The 27118-nt window shown below is 42.0% G+C and overlaps 1 protein-coding gene across 1 annotated transcript in view; it reads left to right on the top strand.

Annotated features, from left to right (window-relative positions):
- Window positions 1-14768, top strand: part of LOC118942821 (protein Wnt-5b) — a 46357-nt gene extending 31589 nt beyond the window's left edge. Inside the window, exon 4 of the mRNA XM_090213390.1 lies at window positions 14019-14768. Coding sequence (XP_090069516.1) covers window positions 14019-14477 — 459 coding nt within the window. The 3' untranslated portion in view covers window positions 14478-14768. The remainder of the gene's footprint in view (window positions 1-14018) is intronic.
- The last annotated feature ends 12350 nt before the right edge of the window (window positions 14769-27118 follow it).

Below are 27118 nucleotides of genomic sequence, written 5' to 3'. Positions count from 1 at the left end.
TCTCTGTTTTCCACTAGTTTAATATCACCAGTCATCCTCTCTGTTTTCCACTAGTTTAATATCACCAGTCGTCCTCTCTGTTTTCCACTAGTTTAATATCACCAGTCGTCCTCTCTGTTTTCTACTAGTTTAATGTCACCAGGTCCTCTCTGTTTTCCACTAGTTTAATATCACCAGTCGTCCTCTCTGTTTTCCACTAGTTTAATATCACCAGTCGTCCTCTCTGTTTTCTACTAGTTTAATATCACCAGTCGTCCTCTCTGTTTTCCACTAGTTTAATATCACCAGTCGTCCTCTCTGTTTTCTACTAGTTTAATATCACCAGTCGTCCTCTCTGTTTTCCACTAGTTTAATATCACCAGTCGTCCTCTCTGTTTTCTACTAGTTTAATATCACCAGTCGTCCTCTCTGTTTTCTACTAGTTTAATATCACCAGTCGTCCTCTCTGTTTTCCACTAGTTTAATATCACCAGTCATCCTCTCTGTTTTCCACTAGTTTAATATCACCAGTCGTCCTCTCTGTTTTCCACTAGTTTAATGTCACCAGGTCCTCTCTGTTTTCCACTAGTTTAATATCACCAGTCGTCCTCTCTGTTTTCTACTAGTTTAATATCACCAGGTCCTCTCTGTTTTCTACTAGTTTAATATCACCAGTCGTCCTCTCTGTTTTCTACTAGTTTAATATCACCAGTCGTCCTCTCTGTTTTCCACTAGTTTAATATCACCAGTCATCCTCTCTGTTTTCCACTAGTTTAATATCACCAGTCGTCCTCTCTGTTTTCCACTAGTTTAATATCACCAGTTGTCCTCTCTGTTTTCTACTAGTTTAATATCACCAGTCGTCCTCTCTGTTTTCTACTAGTTTAATATCACCAGGTCCTCTCTGTTTTCTACTAGTTTAATATCACCAGTCGTCCTCTCTGTTTTCCACTAGTTTAATATCACCAGTCGTCCTCTCTGTTTTCCACTAGTTTAATATCACCAGTCGTCCTCTCTGTTTTCCACTAGTTTAATATCACCAGTCGTCCTCTCTGTTTTCCACTAGTTTAATATCACCAGTCGTCCTCTCTGTTTTCCACTAGTTTAATATCACCAGTCGTCCTCTCTGTTTTCCACTAGTTTAATATCACCAGTCGTCCTCTCTGTTTTCTACTAGTTTAATATCACCAGTCGTCCTCTCTGTTTTCTACTAGTTTAATATCACCGGTCGTCCTCTCTGTTTTCCACTAGTTTAATATCACCAGTCGTCCTCTCTGTTTTCTACTAGTTTAATATCACCGGTCGTCCTCTCTGTTTTCCACTAGTTTAATATCACCGGTCGTCCTCTCTGTTTTCTACTAGTTTAATATCACCAGTCGTCCTCTCTGTTTTCCACTAGTTTAATATCACCAGTTATCCTCTCTGTTTTCCACTAGTTTAATATCACCAGTCGTCCTCTCTGTTTTCCACTAGTTTAATATCACCAGTCATCCTCTCTGTTTTCTACTAGTTTAATATCACCAGGTCCTCTCTGTTTTCTACTAGTTTAATATCACCAGTCGTCCTCTCTGTTTTCCACTAGTTTAATATCACCAGTCGTCCTCTCTGTTTTCCACTAGTTTAATATCACCAGTCGTCCTCTCTGTTTTCCACTAGTTTAATATCACCAGTCGTCCTCTCTGTTTTCCACTAGTTTAATATCACCAGTCGTCCTCTCTGTTTTCTACTAGTTTAATATCACCAGTCGTCCTCTCTGTTTTCTACTAGTTTAATATCACCAGTCGTCCTCTCTGTTTTCCACTAGTTTAATATCACCAGTCGTCCTCTCTGTTTTCCACTAGTTTAATATCACCAGTCGTCCTCTCTGTTTTCCACTAGTTTAATATCACCAGTCGTCCTCTCTGTTTTCCACTAGTTTAATATCACCAGTCGTCCTCTCTGTTTTCTACTAGTTTAATATCACCAGTCGTCCTCTCTGTTTTCCACTAGTTTAATATCACCAGTCGTCCTCTCTGTTTTCCACTAGTTTAATATCACCAGTCGTCCTCTCTGTTTTCCACTAGTTTAATATCACCAGTCGTCCTCTCTGTTTTCCACTAGTTTAATATCACCAGTCGTCCTCTCTGTTTTCTACTAGTTTAATATCACCAGTCGTCCTCTCTGTTTTCCACTAGTTTAATATCACCAGTCGTCCTCTCTGTTTTCCACTAGTTTAATATCACCAGTCGTCCTCTCTGTTTTCTACTAGTTTAATATCACCAGTCGTCCTCTCTGTTTTCCACTAGTTTAATATCACCAGTTATCCTCTCTGTTTTCTACTAGTTTAATATCACCAGTCGTCCTCTCTGTTTTCCACTAGTTTAATATCACCAGTCGTCCTCTCTGTTTTCTACTAGTTTAATATCACCAGTCGTCCTCTCTGTTTTCCACTAGTTTAATATCACCAGTCGTCCTCTCTGTTTTCCACTAGTTTAATATCACCAGTCGTCCTCTCTGTTTTCCACTAGTTTAATATCACCAGTCGTCCTCTCTGTTTTCCACTAGTTTAATATCACCAGTCGTCCTCTCTGTTTTCCACTAGTTTAATATCACCAGTCGTCCTCTCTGTTTTCCACTAGTTTAATATCACCAGTCGTCCTCTCTGTTTTCTACTAGTTTAATATCACCAGTCGTCCTCTCTGTTTTCTACTAGTTTAATATCACCAGTCGTCCTCTCTGTTTTCTACTAGTTTAATATCACCAGTCGTCCTCTCTGTTTTCCACTAGTTTAATATCACCAGTCGTCCTCTCTGTTTTCCACTAGTTTAATATCACCAGTCGTCCTCTCTGTTTTCTACTAGTTTAATATCACCAGTCGTCCTCTCTGTTTTCCACTAGTTTAATATCACCAGGTCCTCTCTGTTTTCTACTAGTTTAATATCACCAGTCGTCCTCTCTGTTTTCTACTAGTTTAATGTCACCAGGTCCTCTCTGTTTTCCACTAGTTTAATATCACCAGTCGTCCTCTCTGTTTTCTACTAGTTTAATGTCACCAGGTCCTCTCTGTTTTCCACTAGTTTAATATCACCAGTCGTCCTCTCTGTTTTCCACTAGTTTAATGTCACCAGGTCCTCTCTGTTTTCCACTAGTTCAATATCACCAGTCGTCCTCTCTGTTTTCCACTAGTTTAATGTCACCAGGTCCTCTCTGTTTTCTACTAGTTTAATATCACCAGTCGTCCTCTCTGTTTTCTACTAGTTTAATATCACCAGTCGTCCTCTCTGTTTTCTACTAGTTTAATATCACCAGTCGTCCTCTCTGTTTTCCACTAGTTTAATATCACCAGTTATCCTCTCTGTTTTCTACTAGTTTAATATCACCAGTCGTCCTCTCTGTTTTCCACTAGTTTAATATCACCAGTCGTCCTCTCTGTTTTCCACTAGTTTAATATCACCAGTCGTCCTCTCTGTTTTCTGCTAGTTTAATATCATCAGTCGTCCTCTCTGTTTTCCACTAGTTTAATATCACCAGTCGTCCTCTCTGTTTTCCACTAGTTTAATATCACCAGTCGTCCTCTCTGTTTTCTACTAGTTTAATATCACCAGTCGTCCTCTCTGTTTTCCACTAGTTTAATATCACCAGTCGTCCTCTCTGTTTTCCACTAGTTTAATATCACCAGTCGTCCTCTCTGTTTTCCACTAGTTTAATATCACCAGTCCTCCTCTCTGTTTTCCACTAGTTTAATATCACCAGTCGTCCTCTCTGTTTTCTACTAGTTTAATATCACCAGTCGTCCTCTCTGTTTTCCACTAGTTTAATATCACCAGTCGTCCTCTCTGTTTTCTACTAGTTTAATATCACCAGTCGTCCTCTCTGTTTTCCACTAGTTTAATATCACCAGTCGTCCTCTCTGTTTTCCACTAGTTTAATATCACCAGTCGTCCTCTCTGTTTTCCACTAGTTTAATATCACCAGTCGTCCTCTCTGTTTTCCACTAGTTTAATATCACCAGTCGTCCTCTCTGTTTTCCACTAGTTTAATATCACCAGTCGTCCTCTCTGTTTTCTACTAGTTTAATATCACCAGGTCCTCTCTGTTTTCCACTAGTTTAATATCACCAGTCGTCCTCTCTGTTTTCTACTAGTTTAATATCACCAGTCGTCCTCTCTGTTTTCCACTAGTTTAATATCACCAGTCGTCCTCTCTGTTTTCCACTAGTTTAATATCACCAGTCGTCCTCTCTGTTTTCCACTAGTTTAATATCACCAGTCATCCTCTCTGTTTTCTACTAGTTTAATATCACCAGTCGTCCTCTCTGTTTTCCACTAGTTTAATATCACCAGTCATCCTCTCTGTTTTCTACTAGTTTAATATCACCAGTCGTCCTCTCTGTTTTCTACTAGTTTAATATCACCAGTCGTCCTCTCTGTTTTCCACTAGTTTAATATCACCAGTCGTCCTCTCTGTTTTCTACTAGTTTAATATCACCAGTCGTCCTCTCTGTTTTCCACTAGTTTAATATCACCAGTCGTCCTCTCTGTTTTCCACTAGTTTAATATCACCAGTCGTCCTCTCTGTTTTCCACTAGTTTAATATCACCAATGTTCCTCTCTGTTTTCTACTAGTTTAATATCACCAGTCGTCCTCTCTGTTTTCCACTAGTTTAATATCACCAGTCGTCCTCTCTGTTTTCTACTAGTTTAATATCACCAGTCGTCCTCTCTGTTTTCCACTAGTTTAATATCACCAGTCGTCCTCTCTGTTTTCCACTAGTTTAATATCACCAGTCGTCCTCTCTGTTTTCCACTAGTTTAATATCACCAGTCGTCCTCTCTGTTTTCCACTAGTTTAATATCACCAGTCGTCCTCTCTGTTTTCTACTAGTTTAATATCACCAGTCGTCCTCTCTGTTTTCCACTAGTTTAATATCACCAGTTGTCCTCTCTGTTTTCCACTAGTTTAATATCACCAGTCGTCCTCTCTGTTTTCCACTAGTTTAATATCACCAGTCGTCCTCTCTGTTTTCCACTAGTTTAATATCACCAGTTGTCCTCTCTGTTTTCTACTAGTTTAATATCACCAGTCGTCCTCTCTGTTTTCTACTAGTTTAATATCACCAGTCGTCCTCTCTGTTTTCTACTAGTTTAATATCACCAGTCATCCTCTCTGTTTTCTACTAGTTTAATATCACCAGTCGTCCTCTCTGTTTTCCACTAGTTTAATATCACCAGTTGTCCTCTCTGTTTTCTACTAGTTTAATATCACCAGTCGTCCTCTCTGTTTTCTACTAGTTTAATATCACCAGTCGTCCTCTCTGTTTTCCACTAGTTTAATATCACCAGTCGTCCTCTCTGTTTTCCACTAGTTTAATATCACCAGGTCCTCTCTGTTTTCCACTAGTTTAATATCACCAGTCGTCCTCTCTGTTTTCTACTAGTTTAATATCACCAGTCGTCCTCTCTGTTTTCCACTAGTTTAATATCACCAGTTATCCTCTCTGTTTTCTACTAGTTTAATGTCACCAGGTCCTCTCTGTTTTCCACTAGTTTAATATCACCAGTCGTCCTCTCTGTTTTCTACTAGTTTAATATCACCAGTCGTCCTCTCTGTTTTCCACTAGTTTAATATCACCAGTCGTCCTCTCTGTTTTCCACTAGTTTAATATCACCAGTCGTCCTCTCTGTTTTCCACTAGTTTAATATCACCAGTCATCCTCTCTGTTTTCTACTAGTTTAATATCACCAGTCGTCCTCTCTGTTTTCCACTAGTTTAATATCACCAGTCATCCTCTCTGTTTTCTACTAGTTTAATATCACCAGTCGTCCTCTCTGTTTTCTACTAGTTTAATATCACCAGTCGTCCTCTCTGTTTTCCACTAGTTTAATATCACCAGTCGTCCTCTCTGTTTTCTACTAGTTTAATATCACCAGTCGTCCTCTCTGTTTTCCACTAGTTTAATATCACCAGTCGTCCTCTCTGTTTTCCACTAGTTTAATATCACCAGTCGTCCTCTCTGTTTTCCACTAGTTTAATATCACCAATGTTCCTCTCTGTTTTCTACTAGTTTAATATCACTAGTCGTCCTCTCTGTTTTCCACTAGTTTAATATCACCAGTCGTCCTCTCTGTTTTCTACTAGTTTAATATCACCAGTCGTCCTCTCTGTTTTCCACTAGTTTAATATCACCAGTCGTCCTCTCTGTTTTCCACTAGTTTAATATCACCAGTCGTCCTCTCTGTTTTCCACTAGTTTAATATCACCAGTCGTCCTCTCTGTTTTCCACTAGTTTAATATCACCAGTCGTCCTCTCTGTTTTCCACTAGTTTAATATCACCAGTCGTCCTCTCTGTTTTCCACTAGTTTAATATCACCAGTCGTCCTCTCTGTTTTCTACTAGTTTAATATCACCAGTCGTCCTCTCTGTTTTCCACTAGTTTAATATCACCAGGTCCTCTCTGTTTTCTACTAGTTTAATATCACCAGTCGTCCTCTCTGTTTTCTACTAGTTTAATGTCACCAGGTCCTCTCTGTTTTCCACTAGTTTAATATCACCAGTCGTCCTCTCTGTTTTCTACTAGTTTAATGTCACCAGGTCCTCTCTGTTTTCCACTAGTTTAATATCACCAGTCGTCCTCTCTGTTTTCCACTAGTTTAATGTCACCAGGTCCTCTCTGTTTTCCACTAGTTCAATATCACCAGTCGTCCTCTCTGTTTTCCACTAGTTTAATGTCACCAGGTCCTCTCTGTTTTCTACTAGTTTAATATCACCAGTCGTCCTCTCTGTTTTCTACTAGTTTAATATCACCAGTCGTCCTCTCTGTTTTCTACTAGTTTAATATCACCAGTCGTCCTCTCTGTTTTCCACTAGTTTAATATCACCAGTTATCCTCTCTGTTTTCTACTAGTTTAATATCACCAGTCGTCCTCTCTGTTTTCCACTAGTTTAATATCACCAGGTCCTCTCTGTTTTCCACTAGTTTAATATCACCAGTCGTCCTCTCTGTTTTCTACTAGTTTAATATCACCAGTCGTCCTCTCTGTTTTCCACTAGTTTAATATCACCAGGTCCTCTCTGTTTTCCACTAGTTTAATATCACCAGTCGTCCTCTCTGTTTTCCACTAGTTTAATATCACCAGTCGTCCTCTCTGTTTTCTACTAGTTTAATATCACCAGTCGTCCTCTCTGTTTTCCACTAGTTTAATATCACCAGTCATCCTCTCTGTTTTCTGCTAGTTTAATATCACCAGTCGTCCTCTCTGTTTTCCACTAGTTTAATATCACCAGTCGTCCTCTCTGTTTTCCACTAGTTTAATATCATCAGGTCCTCTCTGTTTTCCACTAGTTTAATATCACCAGTCGTCCTCTCTGTTTTCCACTAGTTTAATATCACCAGTCATCCTCTCTGTTTTCTACTAGTTTAATATCACCAGTCGTCCTCTCTGTTTTCCACTAGTTTAATATCACCAGTCGTCCTCTCTGTTTTTTACTAGTTTAATATCACCAGTCGTCCTCTCTGTTTTCCACTAGTTTAATATCACCAGGTCCTCTCTGTTTTCCACTAGTTTAATATCACCAGTCGTCCTCTCTGTTTTCCACTAGTTTAATATCACCAGGTCCTCTCTGTTTTCCACTAGTTTAATATCACCAGTCGTCCTCTCTGTTTTCCACTAGTTTAATATCACCAGTCATCCTCTCTGTTTTCCACTAGTTTAATATCACCAGGTCCTCTCTGTTTTCCACTAGTTTAATATCACCAGTCATCCTCTCTGTTTTCTGCTAGTTTAATATCACCAGTCGTCCTCTCTGTTTTCTACTAGTTTAATATCACCAGTCGTCCTCTCTGTTTTCTACTAGTTTAATATCACCAGTCATCCTCTCTGTTTTCCACTAGTTTAATATCACCAGTCGTCCTCTCTGTTTTCTACTAGTTTAATATCACCAGTCGTCCTCTCTGTTTTCTGCTAGTTTAATATCACCAGGTCCTCTCTGTTTTCCACTAGTTTAATATCACCAGTCATCCTCTCTGTTTTCTGCTAGTTTAATATCACCAGGTCCTCTCTGTTTTCCACTAGTTTAATATCACCAGTCATCCTCTCTGTTTTCCACTAGTTTAATATCACCAGGTCCTCTCTGTTTTCCACTAGTTTAATATCACCAGTCATCCTCTCTGTTTTCCACTAGTTTAATATCACCAGTCGTCCTCTCTGTTTTCCACTAGTTTAATATCACCAGTCGTCCTCTCTGTTTTCCACTAGTTTAATATCACCAGTCGTCCTCTCTGTTTTCTACTAGTTTAATATCACCAGTCGTCCTCTCTGTTTTCCACTAGTTTAATATCACCAGTCGTCCTCTCTGTTTTCCACTAGTTTAATATCACCAGTCGTCCTCTCTGTTTTCTACTAGTTTAATATCACCAGTCGTCCTCTCTGTTTTCTACTAGTTTAATATCACCAGTCGTCCTCTCTGTTTTCTACTAGTTTAATATCACCAGTCGTCCTCTCTGTTTTCTACTAGTTTAATATCACCAGTCGTCCTCTCTGTTTTCTACTAGTTTAATATCACCAGTCGTCCTCTCTGTTTTCTACTAGTTTAATATCACCAGTCGTCCTCTCTGTTTTCTACTAGTTTAATATCACCAGTCGTCCTCTCTGTTTTCCACTAGTTTAATATCACCAGTCGTCCTCTCTGTTTTCCACTAGTTTAATATCACCAGTCGTCCTCTCTGTTTTCCACTAGTTTAATATCACCAGTCGTCCTCTCTGTTTTCTACTAGTTTAATATCACCAGGTCCTCTCTGTTTTCCACTAGTTTAATATCACCAGTCATCCTCTCTGTTTTCCACTAGTTTAATATCACCAGTCATCCTCTCTGTTTTCCACTAGTTTAATATCACCAGTCATCCTCTCTGTTTTCTGCTAGTTTAATATCACCAGTCGTCCTCTCTGTTTTCCACTAGTTTAATATCACCAGTCGTCCTCTCTGTTTTCCACTAGTTTAATATCACCAGTCGTCCTCTCTGTTTTCCACTAGTTTAATATCACCAGTCGTCCTCTCTGTTTTCCACTAGTTTAATATCACCAGGTCCTCTCTGTTTTCCACTAGTTTAATATCACCAGGTCCTCTCTGTTTTCTACTAGTTTAATGTCACCAGTCGTCCTCTCTGTTTTCTACTAGTTTAATATCACCAGTCGTCCTCTCTGTTTTCTACTAGTTTAATATCACCAGTCGTCCTCTCTGTTTTCCACTAGTTTAATATCACCAGTCGTCCTCTCTGTTTTCCACTAGTTTAATATCACCAGTCATCCTCTCTGTTTTCCACTAGTTTAATATCACCAGTCGTCCTCTCTGTTTTCCACTAGTTTAATATCACCAGTCGTCCTCTCTGTTTTCTACTAGTTTAATATCACCAGTCGTCCTCTCTGTTTTCTGCTAGTTTAATATCACCAGTCGTCCTCTCTGTTTTCCACTAGTTTAATATCACCAGTCGTCCTCTCTGTTTTCCACTAGTTTAATATCACCAGTCGTCCTCTCTGTTTTCCACTAGTTTAATATCACCAGTCGTCCTCTCTGTTTTCCACTAGTTTAATATCACCAGTCGTCCTCTCTGTTTTCCACTAGTTTAATATCACCAGTCGTCCTCTCTGTTTTCCACTAGTTTAATATCACCAGTCGTCCTCTCTGTTTTCCACTAGTTTAATATCACCAGTCGTCCTCTCTGTTTTCTACTAGTTTAATATCACCAGTCGTCCTCTCTGTTTTCTACTAGTTTAATATCACCAGTCGTCCTCTCTGTTTTCCACTAGTTTAATATCACCAGTCGTCCTCTCTGTTTTCTACTAGTTTAATATCACCAGTCGTCCTCTCTGTTTTCCACTAGTTTAATATCACCAGTCGTCCTCTCTGTTTTCCTCTAGTTTAATATCACCAGTCATCCTCTCTGTTTTCTACTAGTTTAATATCACCAGGTCCTCTCTGTTTTCTACTAGTTTAATATCACCAGTCGTCCTCTCTGTTTTCCACTAGTTTAATATCACCAGGTCCTCTCTGTTTCTACTAGTTTAATATCACCAGTCGTCCTCTCTGTTTTCCACTAGTTTAATATCACCAGTCGTCCTCTCTGTTTTCCACTAGTTTAATATCACCAGTCGTCCTCTCTGTTTTCCACTAGTTTAATATCACCAGTCGTCCTCTCTGTTTTCCACTAGTTTAATATCACCAGTCGTCCTCTCTGTTTTCCACTAGTTTAATATCACCAGTCGTCCTCTCTGTTTTCCACTAGTTTAATATCACCAGTCGTCCTCTCTGTTTTCTACTAGTTTAATATCACCAGTCGTCCTCTCTGTTTTCTACTAGTTTAATATCACCAGTCGTCCTCTCTGTTTTCTACTAGTTTAATATCACCAGTCGTCCTCTCTGTTTTCTACTAGTTTAATGTCACCAGGTCCTCTCTGTTTTCCACTAGTTTAATATCACCAGTCGTCCTCTCTGTTTTCCACTAGTTTAATGTCACCAGTCGTCCTCTCTGTTTTCTACTAGTTTAATGTCACCAGGTCCTCTCTGTTTTTTACACTAGTTTAATATCACCAGTCGTCCTCTCTGTTTTCCACTAGTTTAATATCACCAGTCGTCCTCTCTGTTTTCTACTAGTTTAATGTCACCAGGTCCTCTCTGTTTTCCACTAGTTTAATATCACCAGTCGTCCTCTCTGTTTTCCACTAGTTTAATATCACCAGTCGTCCTCTCTGTTTTCTACTAGTTTAATATCACCAGTCGTCCTCTCTGTTTTCTACTAGTTTAATATCACCAGTCGTCCTCTCTGTTTTCTACTAGTTTAATATCACCAGTCGTCCTCTCTGTTTTCCACTAGTTTAATATCACCAGTTATCCTCTCTGTTTTCTACTAGTTTAATATCACCAGTCGTCCTCTCTGTTTTCTACTAGTTTAATATCACCAGTCGTCCTCTCTGTTTTCCACTAGTTTAATATCACCAGTCGTCCTCTCTGTTTTCTACTAGTTTAATATCACCAGTCGTCCTCTCTGTTTTCCACTAGTTTAATATCACCAGTCGTCCTCTCTGTTTTCTACTAGTTTAATATCACCAGTCGTCCTCTCTGTTTTCCACTAGTTTAATATCACCAGTCCTCCTCTCAGTTTTCCACTAGTTTAATATCACCAGTCCTCCTCTCTGTTTTCCACTAGTTTAATATCACCAGTCGTCCTCTCTGTTTTCTACTAGTTTAATATCACCAGTCGTCCTCTCTGTTTTCCACTAGTTTAATATCACCAGTCGTCCTCTCTGTTTTCCACTAGTTTAATATCACCAGTCCTCCTCTCTGTTTTCCACTAGTTTAATATCACCAGTCGTCCTCTCTGTTTTCTACTAGTTTAATATCACCAGTCGTCCTCTCTGTTTTCTACTAGTTTAATATCACCAGTCGTCCTCTCTGTTTTCTACTAGTTTAATATCACCAGTCGTCCTCTCTGTTTTCCACTAGTTTAATATCACCAGTCGTCCTCTCTGTTTTCCACTAGTTTAATATCACCAGTCGTCCTCTCTGTTTTCTACTAGTTTAATATCACCAGTCGTCCTCTCTGTTTTCTACTAGTTTAATATCACCAGTCGTCCTCTCTGTTTTCCACTAGTTTAATATCACCAGTCGTCCTCTCTGTTTTCTACTAGTTTAATATCACCAGTCGTCCTCTCTGTTTTCTACTAGTTTAATGTCACCAGGTCCTCTCTGTTTTCCACTAGTTTAATATCACCAGTCGTCCTCTCTGTTTTCCACTAGTTTAATGTCACCAGTCGTCCTCTCTGTTTTCTACTAGTTTAATGTCACCAGGTCCTCTCTGTTTTCCACTAGTTTAATATCACCAGTCGTCCTCTCTGTTTTCTACTAGTTTAATATCACCAGTCGTCCTCTCTGTTTTCCACTAGTTTAATATCACCAGTCGTCCTCTCTGTTTTCCACTAGTTTAATATCACCAGTTATCCTCTCTGTTTTCTACTAGTTTAATGTCACCAGTTATCCTCTCTGTTTTCTACTAGTTTAATATCACCAGTCGTCCTCTCTGTTTTCTACTAGTTTAATATCACCAGTCGTCCTCTCTGTTTTCCACTAGTTTAATATCACCAGTCGTCCTCTCTGTTTTCCACTAGTTTAATATCACCAGTCGTCCTCTCTGTTTTCTACTAGTTTAATATCACCAGTCGTCCTCTCTGTTTTCCACTAGTTCAATATCACCAGTCGTCCTCTCTGTTTTCTACTAGTTTAATATCACCAGTCGTCCTCTCTGTTTTCCACTAGTTTAATATCACCAGGTCCTCTCTGTTTTCCACTAGTTTAATATCACCAGTCGTCCTCTCTGTTTTCTACTAGTTTAATATCACCAGTCGTCCTCTCTGTTTTCTACTAGTTTAATATCACCAGTCGTCCTCTCTGTTTTCCACTAGTTTAATATCACCAGTCGTCCTCTCTGTTTTCTACTACTTTAATGTCACCAGGTCCTCTCTGTTTTCCACTAGTTTAATATCACCAGTCGTCCTCTCTGTTTTCCACTAGTTTAATATCACCAGTCGTCCTCTCTGTTTTCCACTAGTTTAATATCACCAGTCGTCCTCTCTGTTTTCCACTAGTTTAATATCACCAGTCGTCCTCTCTGTTTTCTACTACTTTAATGTCACCAGTCGTCCTCTCTGTTTTCCACTAGTTTAATATCACCAGTCGTCCTCTCTGTTTTCTACTAGTTTAATATCACCAGTCATCCTCTCTGTTTTCCACTAGTTTAATATCACCAGTTATCCTCTCTGTTTTCTACTAGTTTAATGTCACTCCTCAGATGAGTGCTTGTAAATCCAAAAAAGGAAAACTATCAGCAACACCCAAAGATGGTCACCACAAGTCATTTTTGTAAGTCAAATCAAATCAAATCAAATGTTATTTGTCACATACACATGGTTAGCAGATGTTAATGCGAGTGTAGCGAAATGCTTGTGCTTCTAGTTCCGACGATGCAGTAATAACCAACAAGTAATCTAGCTAACAATTCCAAAACTACTACCTTATAGACACAAGTGTAAGGGGAAAAATAATAGATGAATGAGTGATGGTACAGAGCAGCATAGGCAAGATACAGTAGATGGTATCGAGTACAGTATATACATATGAGATGAGTATGTAAACAAAGTGGCATAGTTGTAAAGTTGGGATTTTTAAAGACAGTCTGTTGCTTTTAAGTCATGTTTCTTTACTTGCTTAAGAGAGAGAGTGTGTGTGTGTGTGTGTGTGTGTGTGTGTGTGTGTGTGTGTGTGTGTGTGTGTGTGTGTGTGTGTGTGTGTGTGTGTGTGTGTGTGTGTGTGTGTCTTGTGCTTCAGACATGTCCTCTAAGGGCCGGATCTAATGGTCAGTGACTGTTTGAACTCTCTCCCCACCTTCACCTTGATCCCAACGTCTATATGTACAGTGTGGAATTGTCTGACTAGTTTGGACAATAGGTACATTTCCTCTGCTGGTTCTGTGTGTTATTTTAAAGTCAACTGTTTGTTTAGTTTAGGTTGTGGTATTGAACCAGCTGGAAGCTTCTCTGTGTAGATCAGCGGGAATCTTTCAGTGCACTAAACTAAAGGTTTGTTATGTAGTTTAGGACCGTATGGCCATTCTCCATTCCCCATTCTCCAGTCCCCCCCATTGTTTCCCAAAACAATCCCCCTGGCTGCCTCTCTGTTAGACAATAGAGTGTAAAGTGAAACACCCTGGGGCTCTCTCTCTCTCTCTCTCTCTCTCTCTCTCTCTCTCTCTCTCTCTCTCTGGCAGTGCTCTGCTGTGTTAGGAGGAAGAGGCACTCTCAGGGTGTAATGTTTTAATTCAACCACTAGAGGGCAGCCGTGTCGCACCAATCTACCAGAAAGCAACCAAACTCCACACAGTCAGAATGCTTAATACGTGTCAGGAAGGGAAAACCACTTAATGTTAATGAAGAGTTTTCCAGCTCTTCATGTGTCATTTTGTATTTGAATTATTCTTGGACCATTCCTAATCTCCCTCTCTCTCCTCTCCCAGTCGGTGTATAACCTGGCCAACGTGGCGTGTAAGTGTCACGGCGTGTCCGGCTCCTGTAGCCTGAAGACGTGCTGGCTCCAGCTGGCCGACTTCCGCCGCGTCGGAGAGTTTCTGAAGGAGAAGTACGACAGCGCCGCCGCCATGCGCATCGGACGCAAAGGGAAACTGGAGCAGGTAGATAAACGCTTCAACGTCCCGACGCCCGAGGATCTGGTCTACACCGACCAGAGCCCAGACTACTGTCTGAAGAACGACACCACCGGCTCCATGGGAACCCTGGGGAGACTCTGCAACAAGACGTCGGAGGGGATGGATGGCTGTGAACTCATGTGCTGTGGGAGAGGATACGACCAGTTCAAGACCTATAAGCATGAGAGATGTCACTGCAAGTTCCACTGGTGTTGTTATGTCAAGTGTAAGAGGTGCACTTCACTGGTGGATCAGTTTGTCTGCAAGTAGCGACGGGAGGGAGGGGGTCTGGACGATGGGGAAGAGAGGGAGTCTGGACGATGGGGAAGAGAGGGAGTCTGGACGATGGGGAAGGGAGGGAGACTGGACGATGGGGAAGGGAGGGAGTCTGGACGATGGGGAAGGGAGGGAGTCTGGACGATGGGGAAGGGAGGGAGTCTGGACGATGGGGTAGGGAGGGAGTCTGGACGATGGGGAAGGGAGGGAGTCTGGACGATGGGGAAGGGAGGGAGACTGGACGATGGGGAAGGGAGGGAGTCTGGACGATGGGGAAGGGAGAGAGTCTGGACGATGGGGAAGGGAGGGAGTCTGGACGATGGGGAAGAGAGGGAGTCTGGACGATGGGGAAGGGAGGGAGTCTGGACGATGGGGAAGAGAGGGGCTGGAATGGAAGGACATGTAGCCTATGAAGGGTGTAAGATTATATAACAATAATAAATAAATAAAAATAAATCATGAAATATATAAATAAATAAAGTAAACAAATGCATTGCTAGTAATTGAATGAGACTTTTATATGACTCAAGCTGCCTGAGGGAGGACTTGACCGACAAGCAGGCGAATGCAGAACAGAAAGGCTGTTTGTTTTGTTTGTTGTCTATTGGTCGGCCATTTGCTTCCTCTCCCCTTCGCAACTGTCCCCTGATTGGTGGCTTGTGCAGTGACGACCAGGAAGTGATGTCACCAGTATCCTTGTTCCCTGGTTGGTAGAATGGGAAGGGGAGGCTGGATAGACTCCTCTTACTTTAAAGACTCTTCAAAACGAGAGTGAGGAAGTCAGAGAGCGAGAGAGGGAGAGAGAGAGAGAGAGAGGGGGAAAGAGAGAGAGAGAGAGAGAGAGAGAGAGAGAGAGAGAGAGAGAGAGGGAAAGAGAGAGAGAGAGAGAGAGAGAGAGAGAAGGAGAGAAAGACTAGAAAGGGATGGATCCCAATGAACTGTGCCAAAGCTCCTTTCACCTCCTCTTCCACTCTCTCCTCTCTTCTCCACCCTTCCCACCATAGGTTGTTTCTGCATTCTGTTGTATGTCTCACCCTCTTTTCATCACCCTTATTTCATCACCCTCTTACCATCACCCTGTTAGAGCTCTTAGAAACCACCAGTCCAAGCCAAAGGACACCACCTCACACATGAACTGTTGAGTTTGGAACTCTGTAACCATGGAATCACAGCATGTGTTCTAATCACTTACCCACTAGACATCACGTTGACCTTTAGCCTGGAAGACAGGACAGCTCATGACTTTGGGCACAGAAAGCAAACATAGCTCTGTGTAACTTCTAGGGACCATGTGAGTCCCAGAGGACAAGAAGAACAAGAGTTGTGTTGATTGAAGGGAGGAGGACTCTGAGACCTTGGCTGGACATATTGAAATAAGAGAAGAGAGCGAGAGAGAGAGAGGAAACACCTGCGTCCTTCTACAATACATAGACTTCTCACTCTACCTTTAAATGAATGCTGTTTTATCATCTAACAGCATCATTACATTGTCTGGACTGGATTACTGATCAGTGGCCCCGTGGCCCCTGGCTGTTCAATAACAGACTGCTGTATCTCTCTATTCAACAGGAGGGCCACAGCTACTGTGACCATACCAATAGCCGTCTCCAAGCCAATGTCATGACATTCACACAGATACCAAGCTTTGTTAGGAGGATGAAACAAATGTGTTATAGAGTTAAAATGTGTGTCTGGGGATGAATTCTATAAAGCAGAAGAATTATTAGATTATTATAGTGGGGATAAGGTACATAGAAATAGCTGTCCATCAAAAATTATATTTTATTAATAATTACTTTTCATTTTATACTTCATATATGTATTGTTATGATGATCCTGTCTTTTGACATGGAGGCTTTGGTTTCGTCCTATTCCCTGTGTAGTGTACTACTTTTTGCCAGAGTCCTATGGTCCCCGGTCAAAAGTAGTGCACTAAATAGGGAATAGGGTGTTATATGGGACACACCCTTTTAGACATTGTTGTTCAGCGGAACCTCTATCCCTGGGGTTCCTTCCTGCTTGGAATGTCTATTGTCCAATCTCTGCCAAACGCTGCCCACTCTTCAGCCAATGACAGACAAGCCTTTCCTTTGTCATCCAATGTGTGGTGTTGTGGCAAAGTACTACTCATGTAAATATCAGCAGACCTTATCCTTCTATGCAGATAATGACACTTTTACAACATACAGACTCCAGGTCTCTCAGAGTGTGTTCTTGTCTATATTATTGTCTCTGAAAGATTGTTGTCTTGATGTGATCCATTAATATGCTCCATGTGTATATTGTATTATCCCCCCCCCCCCCCCCCCCACTTCAAAACAGCAATATTAAACCAATAATAGTGATGATTATAATAACTAGAAGTGTTTTCCTCTTTCCTAATCCTCTCAAGATGCTCTTCTAGTGACAGGGAGGCTGAAGAGGTCTACTGTGTCTTCATTTATTTCCCTCTTCTTCCATACTGCTGTGTGTGTGTGTGTGTGTGTGTGTGTGTGTGTGTGTGTGTGTGTGTGTGTGTGTGTGTGTGTGTGTGTGTGTGTGTGTGTGTGTGTGGCCTCTCATTATCAATAATGTTTTATGACACATTAAAACAATACTTTCGGGGTTTTACCCATATACTTAGTCATTGTGCTAACGCTAGTTAGCATTGGCTCACAAAACTACCTCTAACTTCCTTCATACTGGACAGAGAGATATAAAAATTGTATCCATGAGTTCATCGGACTCTGGGGCAGTGGATGCCCCAGTGCCAAAATCCCCAAGTATCACTTTAAGTTGTGTGTACCTGGAGTGGGAAAAATACTACCAATAGCCTTTCATAATATATCAAGCAATACATTATGCACAGGTGCAGAACTATTGTAAACAACAGATAGAGTAGCAGCAGCATCAGGGTTATGGTGTAGCATATGGCTAACCTAGCCTAGCGTCTCCTCTCCTCTGTAGGAGTGTCAGACCTAGCCTGGCGTCTCCTCTCCTCTGTAGTAGTGTCAGACCTAGCCTAGCATCTCCTCTCCTCTGTATTAGTCATGGCTAGCCTAGCCTAGTATCTCTCTCCTTTCGTCTGTAGGAGTCATTAACCTAGCCTAGCGTCTCCTCTCCTCTGTATTAGTCATGGCTAACTTAGCCTAGCATCTCCTCTCCTCTGTATAAGTCATGGCTAACCTAGCCTAGTATCTCTCTCATTTCGTCTGTAGGAGTCATTAACCTAGCCTAGCGTCTCCTCTGTATTAGTCATGGCTAACTTAGCCTAGCATCTCCTCTCCTCTGTAGGAGTAGTAGTGTCAGACCTAGCCTAGCGTCTCCTCTCCTCTGTAGTAGTGTCAGACCTAGCCTACCGTCTCCTCTGTAGTAGTAGTGTCAGACCTAGCCCAGCGTCTCCTCTCCTCTGTAGTAGTGTCAGACCTAGCCTAGCGTCTCCTCTCCTCTGTAGTAGTGTCAGACCTAGCCTAGCGTCTCCTCTGTAGGAGGAGTAGTGTCAGACCTAGCCTAGCGTCTCCTCTGTAGTAGTGTCAGACCTAGCCTAGCGTCTCCTCTGTAGTAGTAGTGTCAGACCTAGCCTAGCCTCTCCTCTGTAGGAGTAGTGTCAGACCTAGCCTAGCGTCTCCTCTGTAGTAGTAGTGTCAGACCTAGCCTCGCCTCTCCTCTGTAGGAGTAGTGTCAGACCTAGCCTAGCGTCTCCTCTGTAGTAGTAGTGTCAGACCTAACCTAGCGTCTCCTCTGTAGGAGTAGTAGTGTCAGACCTAGCCTAGCGTCTCCTCTGTAGGAGTAGTGTCAGACCTAGCCTAGCGTCTCCTCTGTAGGAGTAGTGTCAGACCTAGCCTAGCGTCTCCTCTGTAGTAGTAGTGTCAGACCTAGCCTAGCGTCTCCTCTGTAGTAGTAGTGTCAGACCTAGCCTAGCCTCTCCTCTGTAGTAGTAGTGTCAGACCTAGCCTAGCGTCTCCTCTGTAGGAGTAGTGTCAGACCTAACCTAGCGTCTCCTCTGTAGGAGTAGTAGTGTCAGATTGTGACAGTAGATTAGGAACACTAGAACGGTGTAAAGGACGACCAGCACACTGCTCTCAGATAATCCTGATAATCACAGATTAGACAACTGTTATTATGACACAGCAGCCACACCCCTCACCCCCTGCCATCACACCAGCTACTGTACACCTGTATAGGGCCATACATACTACACTGTTATAGCCTCACCCCCTGCCATCACACCAGCTACTGTACACCTGTATATGGCCATACATACTCCACTGTTATAGACACACCCCCTGCCATCACACCAGCTACTGTACACCTGTATAGGGCCATACATACTCCACTGTTATAGACACACCCCCTGACACCACACTAGCTACTGTACCCCTGTATATGGCCATACATACTACACTGTTATAGACACACCCCCTGACACCACACTAGCTACTGTACCCCTGTATAGGGCCATACATACTCCACTGTTATAGACACACCCCCTGACACCACACTAGCTACTGTACCCCTGTATATGGCCATACATACTCCACTGTTATAGACACACCCCCTGACACCACACTAGCTACTGTACCCCTGTATATGGCCATACATACTACACTGTTATAGACACACCCCCTGACACCACACTAGCTACTGTACCCCTGTATATGGCCATACATACTACACTGTTATAGACACACCCCCTGACACCACACTAGCTACTGTACCCCTGTATATGGCCATACATACTACACTGTTATAGACACACCCCCTGACACCACACTAGCTACTGTACCCCTGTATAGGGCCATACATACTCCACTGTTATAGACACACCCCCTGACACCACACTAGCTACTGTACCCCTGTATATGGCCATACATACTCCACTGTTATAGACACACCCCCTGACACCACACTAGCTACTGTACCCCTGTATATGGCCATACATACTACACTGTTATAGACACACCCCCTGACACCACACTAGCTACTGTACCCCTGTATATGGCCATACATACTACACTGTTATAGACACACCCCCTGACACCACACTAGCTACTGTACCCCTGTATATGGCCATACATACTACACTGTTATAGACACACCCCCTGACACCACACTAGCTACTGTACCCCTGTATATGGCCATACATACTCCACTGTTATAGACACACCCCCTGACACCACACTAGCTACTGTACCCCTGTATATGGCCATACATACTACACTGTTATAGACACACCCCCTGACACCACACTAGCTACTGTACCCCTGTATATGGCCATGCATACTACACTGTTATAGACACACCCCCTGACACCACACCAGCTACTGTACCCCTGTATATGGCCATACATACTACACTGTTATAACGTCACCCCCTGCCATCACACCAGCTACTGTACCCCTGTATATGGCCATACATACTACACTGTTATAACCTCACCCCCTGCCATCACACCAGCTACTGTACCCCTGTATATGGCCATACATACTACACTGTTATAGACACACCCCCTGACACCACACTAGCTACTGTACCCCTGTATATGGCCATACATACTACACTGTTATAGACACACCCCCTGACACCACACTAGCTACTGTACCCCTGTATATGGCCATACATACTCCACTGTTATAGACACACCCCCTGACACCACACTAGCTACTGTACCCCTGTATATGGCCATACATACTACACTGTTATAGACACACCCCCTGACACCACACTAGCTACTGTACCCCTGTATATGGCCATACATACTACACTGTTATAGACACACCCCCTGACACCACATTAGCTACTGTACCCCTGTATATGGCCATACATACTACACTGTTATAACCTCACCCCCTGACACCACACCAGCTACTGTACCCCTGTATATGGCCATACATACTACACTGTTATAACCTCACCCCCTGCCATCACACCAGCTACTGTACACCTGTATAGGGCCATACATACTACACTGTTATAGCCTCACCCCCTGCCATCACACTAGCTACTGTACCCCCGTATAGGGCCTTACATAGTTCACTGTTATAGACACACCCCCTGACACCACACTAGCTAGTTCAAGTTTATTATGTAAAACATCATTGCATAACAACATGAAATAAGATGCTGTTTACCTGATGAGGACCACTCTGAAGTAAACATGTACATGTACAGTGCCTTCAGATAGCATTCACAGCTCACATGTTATTGTGTTACAGCCTGAATTCAACATGGATTAAACAGATGTTTTTTCTCACATCTACACACAATACGCCACAATGATAACGTTTTTAGAAATGTTTGCTTATTTATTGAAAATTAAATAGAGAAATATCTAATTTACATACAGGACCAGTCAAAAGTTTGGACACGCCTCCTCATTCAAGGGTTTTTCTTTATTTGTATTATTTTCTACATTGTAGAATAATAGTGAAGACATCAACACTATGAAATAACACATATGGAATCATGTAGCAACCAAAAAAGTCTTAAACAAATCAAAATATATTTTGGATTTTTATATTCTACAAAGTAGCCACCCTTTGCCTTGACAGCTTTGCACACTCTTGGCATTCTCTCAACCAGCTTCACCTGGAATGCTTTTCCAAAAGTCTTGAAGGAGTTCGCACATATGCTGAGCACTTGTTAGCTGCTTTTCCTTCACTCTGCGGTCCGACTCATCCCAAATCATCTCAATTGGGTTGAGGTCAGGTAATTGTGGAGACCGGGTCATCTGATGCAGCACTCCATCACTCTAATTCTTGGTCCACTCTACACCAGCTGGAGGTGTTTTGGGTCATTGTCCTGTTGAAAAACAAATGATAGTCCCACTAAGTGCAAACCAGATGGAACGGCGTATCGGTGCAGAATCCTGTGGTAGCCATGCTGGTTAAGTGTTGCCATCTGTTTTGACCCTGTGTCGAATAGTACTAAGGCACTTCTTGAGATATTCCAGGACCTGGGAGTCAGATCGGGCCTCCTTAGAAGATTTGATGGGATTATAGAGGACAGCAGACACAATGCAGTTAATGCCACGTGGTAGGAGACATGGTCTCAGCCAAGTTCACAAACGCTCAACGCTGTCATCCTCAAAGTCCAGCAAACGCTTGTGAAGGATGCTGTGCATTATGCATGGCCACACACCCACCACATGAGGTTACTTTTATTTATTTTTATTTTACCTTTATTTAACAAGGCAAGTCAGTTAAGAACAAATTCTTATTTTCAATGACGGCCTAGGAACAGTGGGTTAACTGCCTTGTTCAGGGGCAGAACGACAGATTTGTACCTTGTCAGCTCGGGGGTTTGAACTCTCAACCTTCCGGTTACTAGTCCAACGCTCTAACCCTGCCGTCCCTTTCTATGCAAACTACAGCCTTGAAGACTGACTATTGAGTCTGGGATGTCTTCGTTTAACCAGGACTCGGCCACAGCAACAATGGCAGTCTCGTTAGTCACAGTGGTAAAAGCTCCTCTACCTTGTGTCTTAAGGATCTCATGTTACACAAGAGAAAGTTGGGAAGCGTAGTCTCTACAGACAATTTGATGGGGCATCTGTGTGTTCCACACCAGAGTGCACGGTAGACCAGATTCTGAAGTCAACAGGACTATGAGGCTTGTGCTGCTTTGCGGGGTCACGAGTCAGGACAGGTATTCTAAGCACTGTCCCAAAAGGCCAGACTGTGCAAGAGTCCATTTAAGATTCCCCAAAGATCTGATGTTAGTTTTTGCATTGCTCAAACTAAAAATAATATTTTTTAGTGAGCATGAAATCTATACAGCAATATGATACTTGATAATGATACTTGATAATGATACTTGATAATGATAATACACACAGGAAATGCAAGTATTCACGGAATATCAAATAATTATTAAACAGGTAACACTTATAAACTCAGCAAAAAAAGAAACATCCTCTCACTGTCATGTTCAGCAAACTTAACGTGTAAATATTTTATATGAACCAAAGATTCAACAACTTGGACATAAACTGAACAAGTTCCACAGACATGTGACTAACAGAAATGGAATAATGTGTCCCTGAACAAAGGGGTAAAAAAAAAAAAGTTAAAAAAAAAATACTAATTGATTACTTAAAAATCATACAATGTGATTTTCTGGATTTTTGTTTTAGATTCCGTCTCTCACAGTTGAAGTGTACCTATGATAAAAATGACAGACCTCTACATGCTTTGTAAGTAGGAAAACCTGCAAAATCGGCAGTGCATCAAATACTTGTTCTCCCCACTGTGCATGATTTTTTGTTAACTAGTAAATATTAGCCTACAGCAAAGTGTGTTTAAATCATTTCTAACTTGATAACAATTTCTGCTTGTTAGTTTTTGCTACCATGTGGGTTTTAGCTTGCTCGAGCCTGCTAACTGAGGAGTGTTAATTCACCTGTTTCCATACATGTTTAATTTTAAAACATTTATCTTACAAAGGAGTTGTTTAATCTAACTGCTTAACAATTTATCTGTACATGGAATTGTATTTGGGTTTCTTTTCCTCATTTTTTTCTATAACGGGCATTATCTGATGTGTGGAGACATTTCACTGCAGCTAATATAGAAGAAAAAGCTGTGTACATTTACAAATACTGTGCCAAAGCATATGTGAAGAATGCAACAAAAATGCAGAATCATCTGGCCAAGTGCATAAAGTTCCCTCAGCGCTCACAACAAGCCACCTCTGACAAAGTCCCTCTACTTCGAGGTGAAAATGATGAATCAGAAACCTTATCGATAGACAGAATAAGAGCTACTCTTCGATACTAATTACTAGTCTGCAGCCTGAAAGTATGTACCCGTGAATGCGAGGACCGACAACCTCCGAAACACCTATTCTATAACAACATTTCTAAATGTGACTCTGAACTAACCATTCTAACTACGGCAGAGAGAGAGAGGACGGACAAACTCTCCAACAGAGATCCCGACGACACACTGAGCGTAAATATATATATTGATGGCAATTATTCCCGAATGAGTGAGCGTTCATGTGCAAAGGATTAGCATTTCAACTGTTATAATTATCAACTCTGTAGTGTCTTATCTTTCGAGCCCTTCTCAGTCCCTTTGTCTACCAAGCCGCGATACCGGTTTATCCCACTAGGGCACATCCCCTATCATTTCTGTGTAACCATATCTACCTTGTTTGTTTGTATGTGCATTTCTGTGATTAGTTAGTTAGTTAGTTAATAAATACATTATTGAGACAATTGATGTATGGATGATTCTTAGTGAAGACTGTGTTCGTGCAGATAACCAACAATTTACGACGTCTGGAATGAGACTAACGTGAGGTTAAGAATAATTGGTCTCTACTCAAACCGTAGCCCTCTCGTGGTAATCGAGGTAAGCTGGTCTGATAGGAAATTATTAGGTGGGGGTTATATTCGGAACAGTAGAAAAGGGCTGTCCCCTGAGCCAGATCCTGTCTGTGCTACTGGGGGCGGGCCAATGACTTAATTAGACTTTAAAGGGAATACAATTCTCTTTCATTAACAGGGTTAACATCACCTTACATCATTTCACAAATGGTTTCATCCTTACTCATTCATTTTATACAATAATTAGATGCAAGTCTCGTAACAGAGGATCCTGTATAAACAGAGTTATGGTAATGTGGCTGTATTGTCTTTCATGAGGTCACAATATTGTACCAAACTGACCGGTTGTAGCTGGATTCTCCACCAACCGTTTACACATTCTCCCAAACAAGGATATTGTTCAGTTCTCAAGTTCTGTGATATGGAAGAAATTCATTTGTTCTCTCTATGGGTCTCTTTCTGCATATACTGGTGGAGAGAGTCTCCTCCAGGAATTTACAACCTGAGATAAGAGAAGCCTGGGTGTAGGCGGGCCACGTCATGACAAATGTCTGGCTCAAGGTGTGTTTTGCAACTGGTTCACCTCTGATGCTCACAGACGATGTGTATTGGAAGAGATTTCTGAATGTTTTTCACCCAGCATGCACCCCTCCAACCAGAAATGTGTCATCTACTCATTTGCTGGATGCAGAGTTCAACAGAGTTCAAGTGAAGGTCAAGCAAATCATAGAGAAAGCAGACTGTATTGCAATCATCTCTGATGGGTGGTTGAATGTTCGTGGGCAAGGAATAATTAACTACATCATCTCCACCCCTCAACCAGTATTCTACAAGATCACAAACACAAGGGACAACAGACACACCAGACTCTACATTGCAGATGAGCTGAAGGCCGTCATCAATGACTTTGGACCACAGAAGATATTTGCACTGGTGACAGACAATGCTGGGAACATGAAGGCTGCTTGGTCTAAAGTGAAGGAGTCCTACCCTCACATCAAACCCATTGGCTGTGCTGCTCATGCATTGAAGCTGCTCCTCAAGGACATCATGGCACTGAAAACAATGAATATACTCTACAAGAGAGCCAAGGAAATGGTTAGGTAAGTGAAGGCTCATCAAGTTATAGCAGCAATCTACCTCACCAAGCAAAGTGAGAAGAATAAGAGCACCACATTGAAGCTGCCCAGCAACACCCGTTGGGGTGGTGTTGTCATCATGTTTGTCATCATGTTTGTCATCATGTTTGTCATCATGTTTGACAGAGGAAGAAGTCTCTCCAAGAAATGGCAATATCACAGCCTGCCGATATGGACAGACCCATCAAGAGGATCCTCCTGGATGATGTAGTTTGGGAGAGAGTGGTAAGCAGCCTGAAACCTATAGCAGTAGCCATTGGACGGATTGAGGGAGACAATGCCATCCTGTCTGATGTTCAGACTCTGCTTGCAGATGTCAGAGAATAAATCCGTACTGCCCTGCCCACTTCACTGTTGCTCCAAGCAGAGGAAACTGCAGTTCTGAAATACACCAAAAAGTGTGAAGACTTCTACCTGAAGCCCAAACACCCTGCAGCGTACATGTTGGACCCCAAGTATGCTGGCAAGAGCATCCTGTCTGGTGCAGAGATCAACAAGGCCTATGGTGTCATCACTACCGTGTCTCGCCACCTTGGCCTGGATGAAGGCAAGGTTCTTGGCAGTCTTACGGAGTACACTTCCAAGCAAGGGCCTTGGGATGGAGATGCAATATGGTAGTCGTGACAACATATCTCACCAGCCACCTGGTGGAAAGGACTTTGTGGATCTGAGGCTCTTTCCACTGTTGCCTCCATCATCCTCCAAATCCCACAAACATCAGCCGCCTCAGAATGCAACTGGTCCTTGTTTGGGAACACACACACACACACACACACACACACACACACACACACACACACACACAAAACAGGCTGACCAATACAAGGGTTGAAAAATTGGTGGCCATCCGGGCAAATTTGAGGCTTTTTGAGCCTGACATCAAGCCATCCTCAACTAGGTTGGAAAGTGACAGTGAAGATGAGGCCTCAGAGTCTGATGTTCAAGAGGTGGACATTGAGGAGGTCAAGGGAGAAGACATGGAAGCCTGAGAGGAAGACAACTAAAGCTTTAGTTTCTAGACTATCATTTTATAGATGTATGTTGAAAACATTTTTGGGAGATGCGATGGATCATTGGGGGTCATTCAGTATTGCCTTTCTGTTGTTGTTCAGTGAAATCATCCCATTTGAAGAGTCAACTCATTTCATTAAAGTTCAATTGGTAACAAAATTGTTTAAAAAAATGTCAATTGGAAGGATTTAATCATTTGATTTATGTCTACGTATGATGAGGTAAAAGGTTTCTGTCTCCATATGATATGGTAAATATAACCAATACAAAAAACATCTACATTTAAATGGTATTAATATCAATTCCCATATATTCCGTTAATTCCCACGGAAAGTTTCCACCTCTGAATATTCCCCAAAATATGCAATCCTACATACTACACTGTTATAGCCACACCCCCTGACAGCACACCAGCTACTGTACACCTGTATAGGGCCATACATACTACACTGTTATAGCCACACCCCCTTCCACCACACTAGCCCTCATAGAAATAAAATGACTAGAATGGTGTCACGTTCTGACCATAGTTCTGTTATTTTATTATTTGTTTTAGTATGGTCAGGGCGTGAGTTGGGGTGGGCAGTCTATGTTTGATTTTCTATGTTTGTTTTTCTATGTTGGTTTTTGGGTTCGGCCTAGTATGGTTCTCAATCAGAGGCGGGTGTCATTGGTTGTCTCTGATTGAGAATCATACTTAGGTAGCCTGGGTTTCACTTTTGGTTTGTGGGTGTTTGTTTCCGTGTGAGTGTTTGGGCCACACTGTACTGTTTGGGTTTTGGTTTGTGGGTGTTTGTTTCCGTGTGAGGGTTTGGGCCACACTGTACTGTTTGGGTTTTGGTTTGTGGGTGTTTGTTTCCGTGTGAGGGTTTGGGCCACACTGTACTGTTTGGGTTTTGGTTTGTGGGTGTTTGTTTCCGTGTGAGGGTTTGGGCCACACTGTACTGTTTGGGTTTTGGTTTGTGGGTGTTTGTTTCCGTGTGAGTGTTTGGGCCACACGGTACTGTTTGGGTTTTGGTTTGTGGGTGTTTGTTTCCGTGTGAGGGTTTGGGCCACACTGTACTGTTTCAGTTTTGTTAATTCACATCATCGTTTATTGTTTTGATTCAGTGTTCAGTGCTTTCTTGAATTAAAATCATCATGAACACTTTACCACGCTGCGCTTTGGTCCGATC

The sequence above is a fragment of the Oncorhynchus mykiss genome, chromosome 21 (genome assembly GCF_057628025.1).
Source record: "Oncorhynchus mykiss isolate SJ-2025 chromosome 21, ASM5762802v1, whole genome shotgun sequence".
Classification (NCBI taxonomy): domain Eukaryota; kingdom Metazoa; phylum Chordata; class Actinopteri; order Salmoniformes; family Salmonidae; genus Oncorhynchus; species Oncorhynchus mykiss.
Note: the sequence above shows the minus strand (reverse complement) of the source record. Positions and strands in the feature narration are given on the sequence as shown.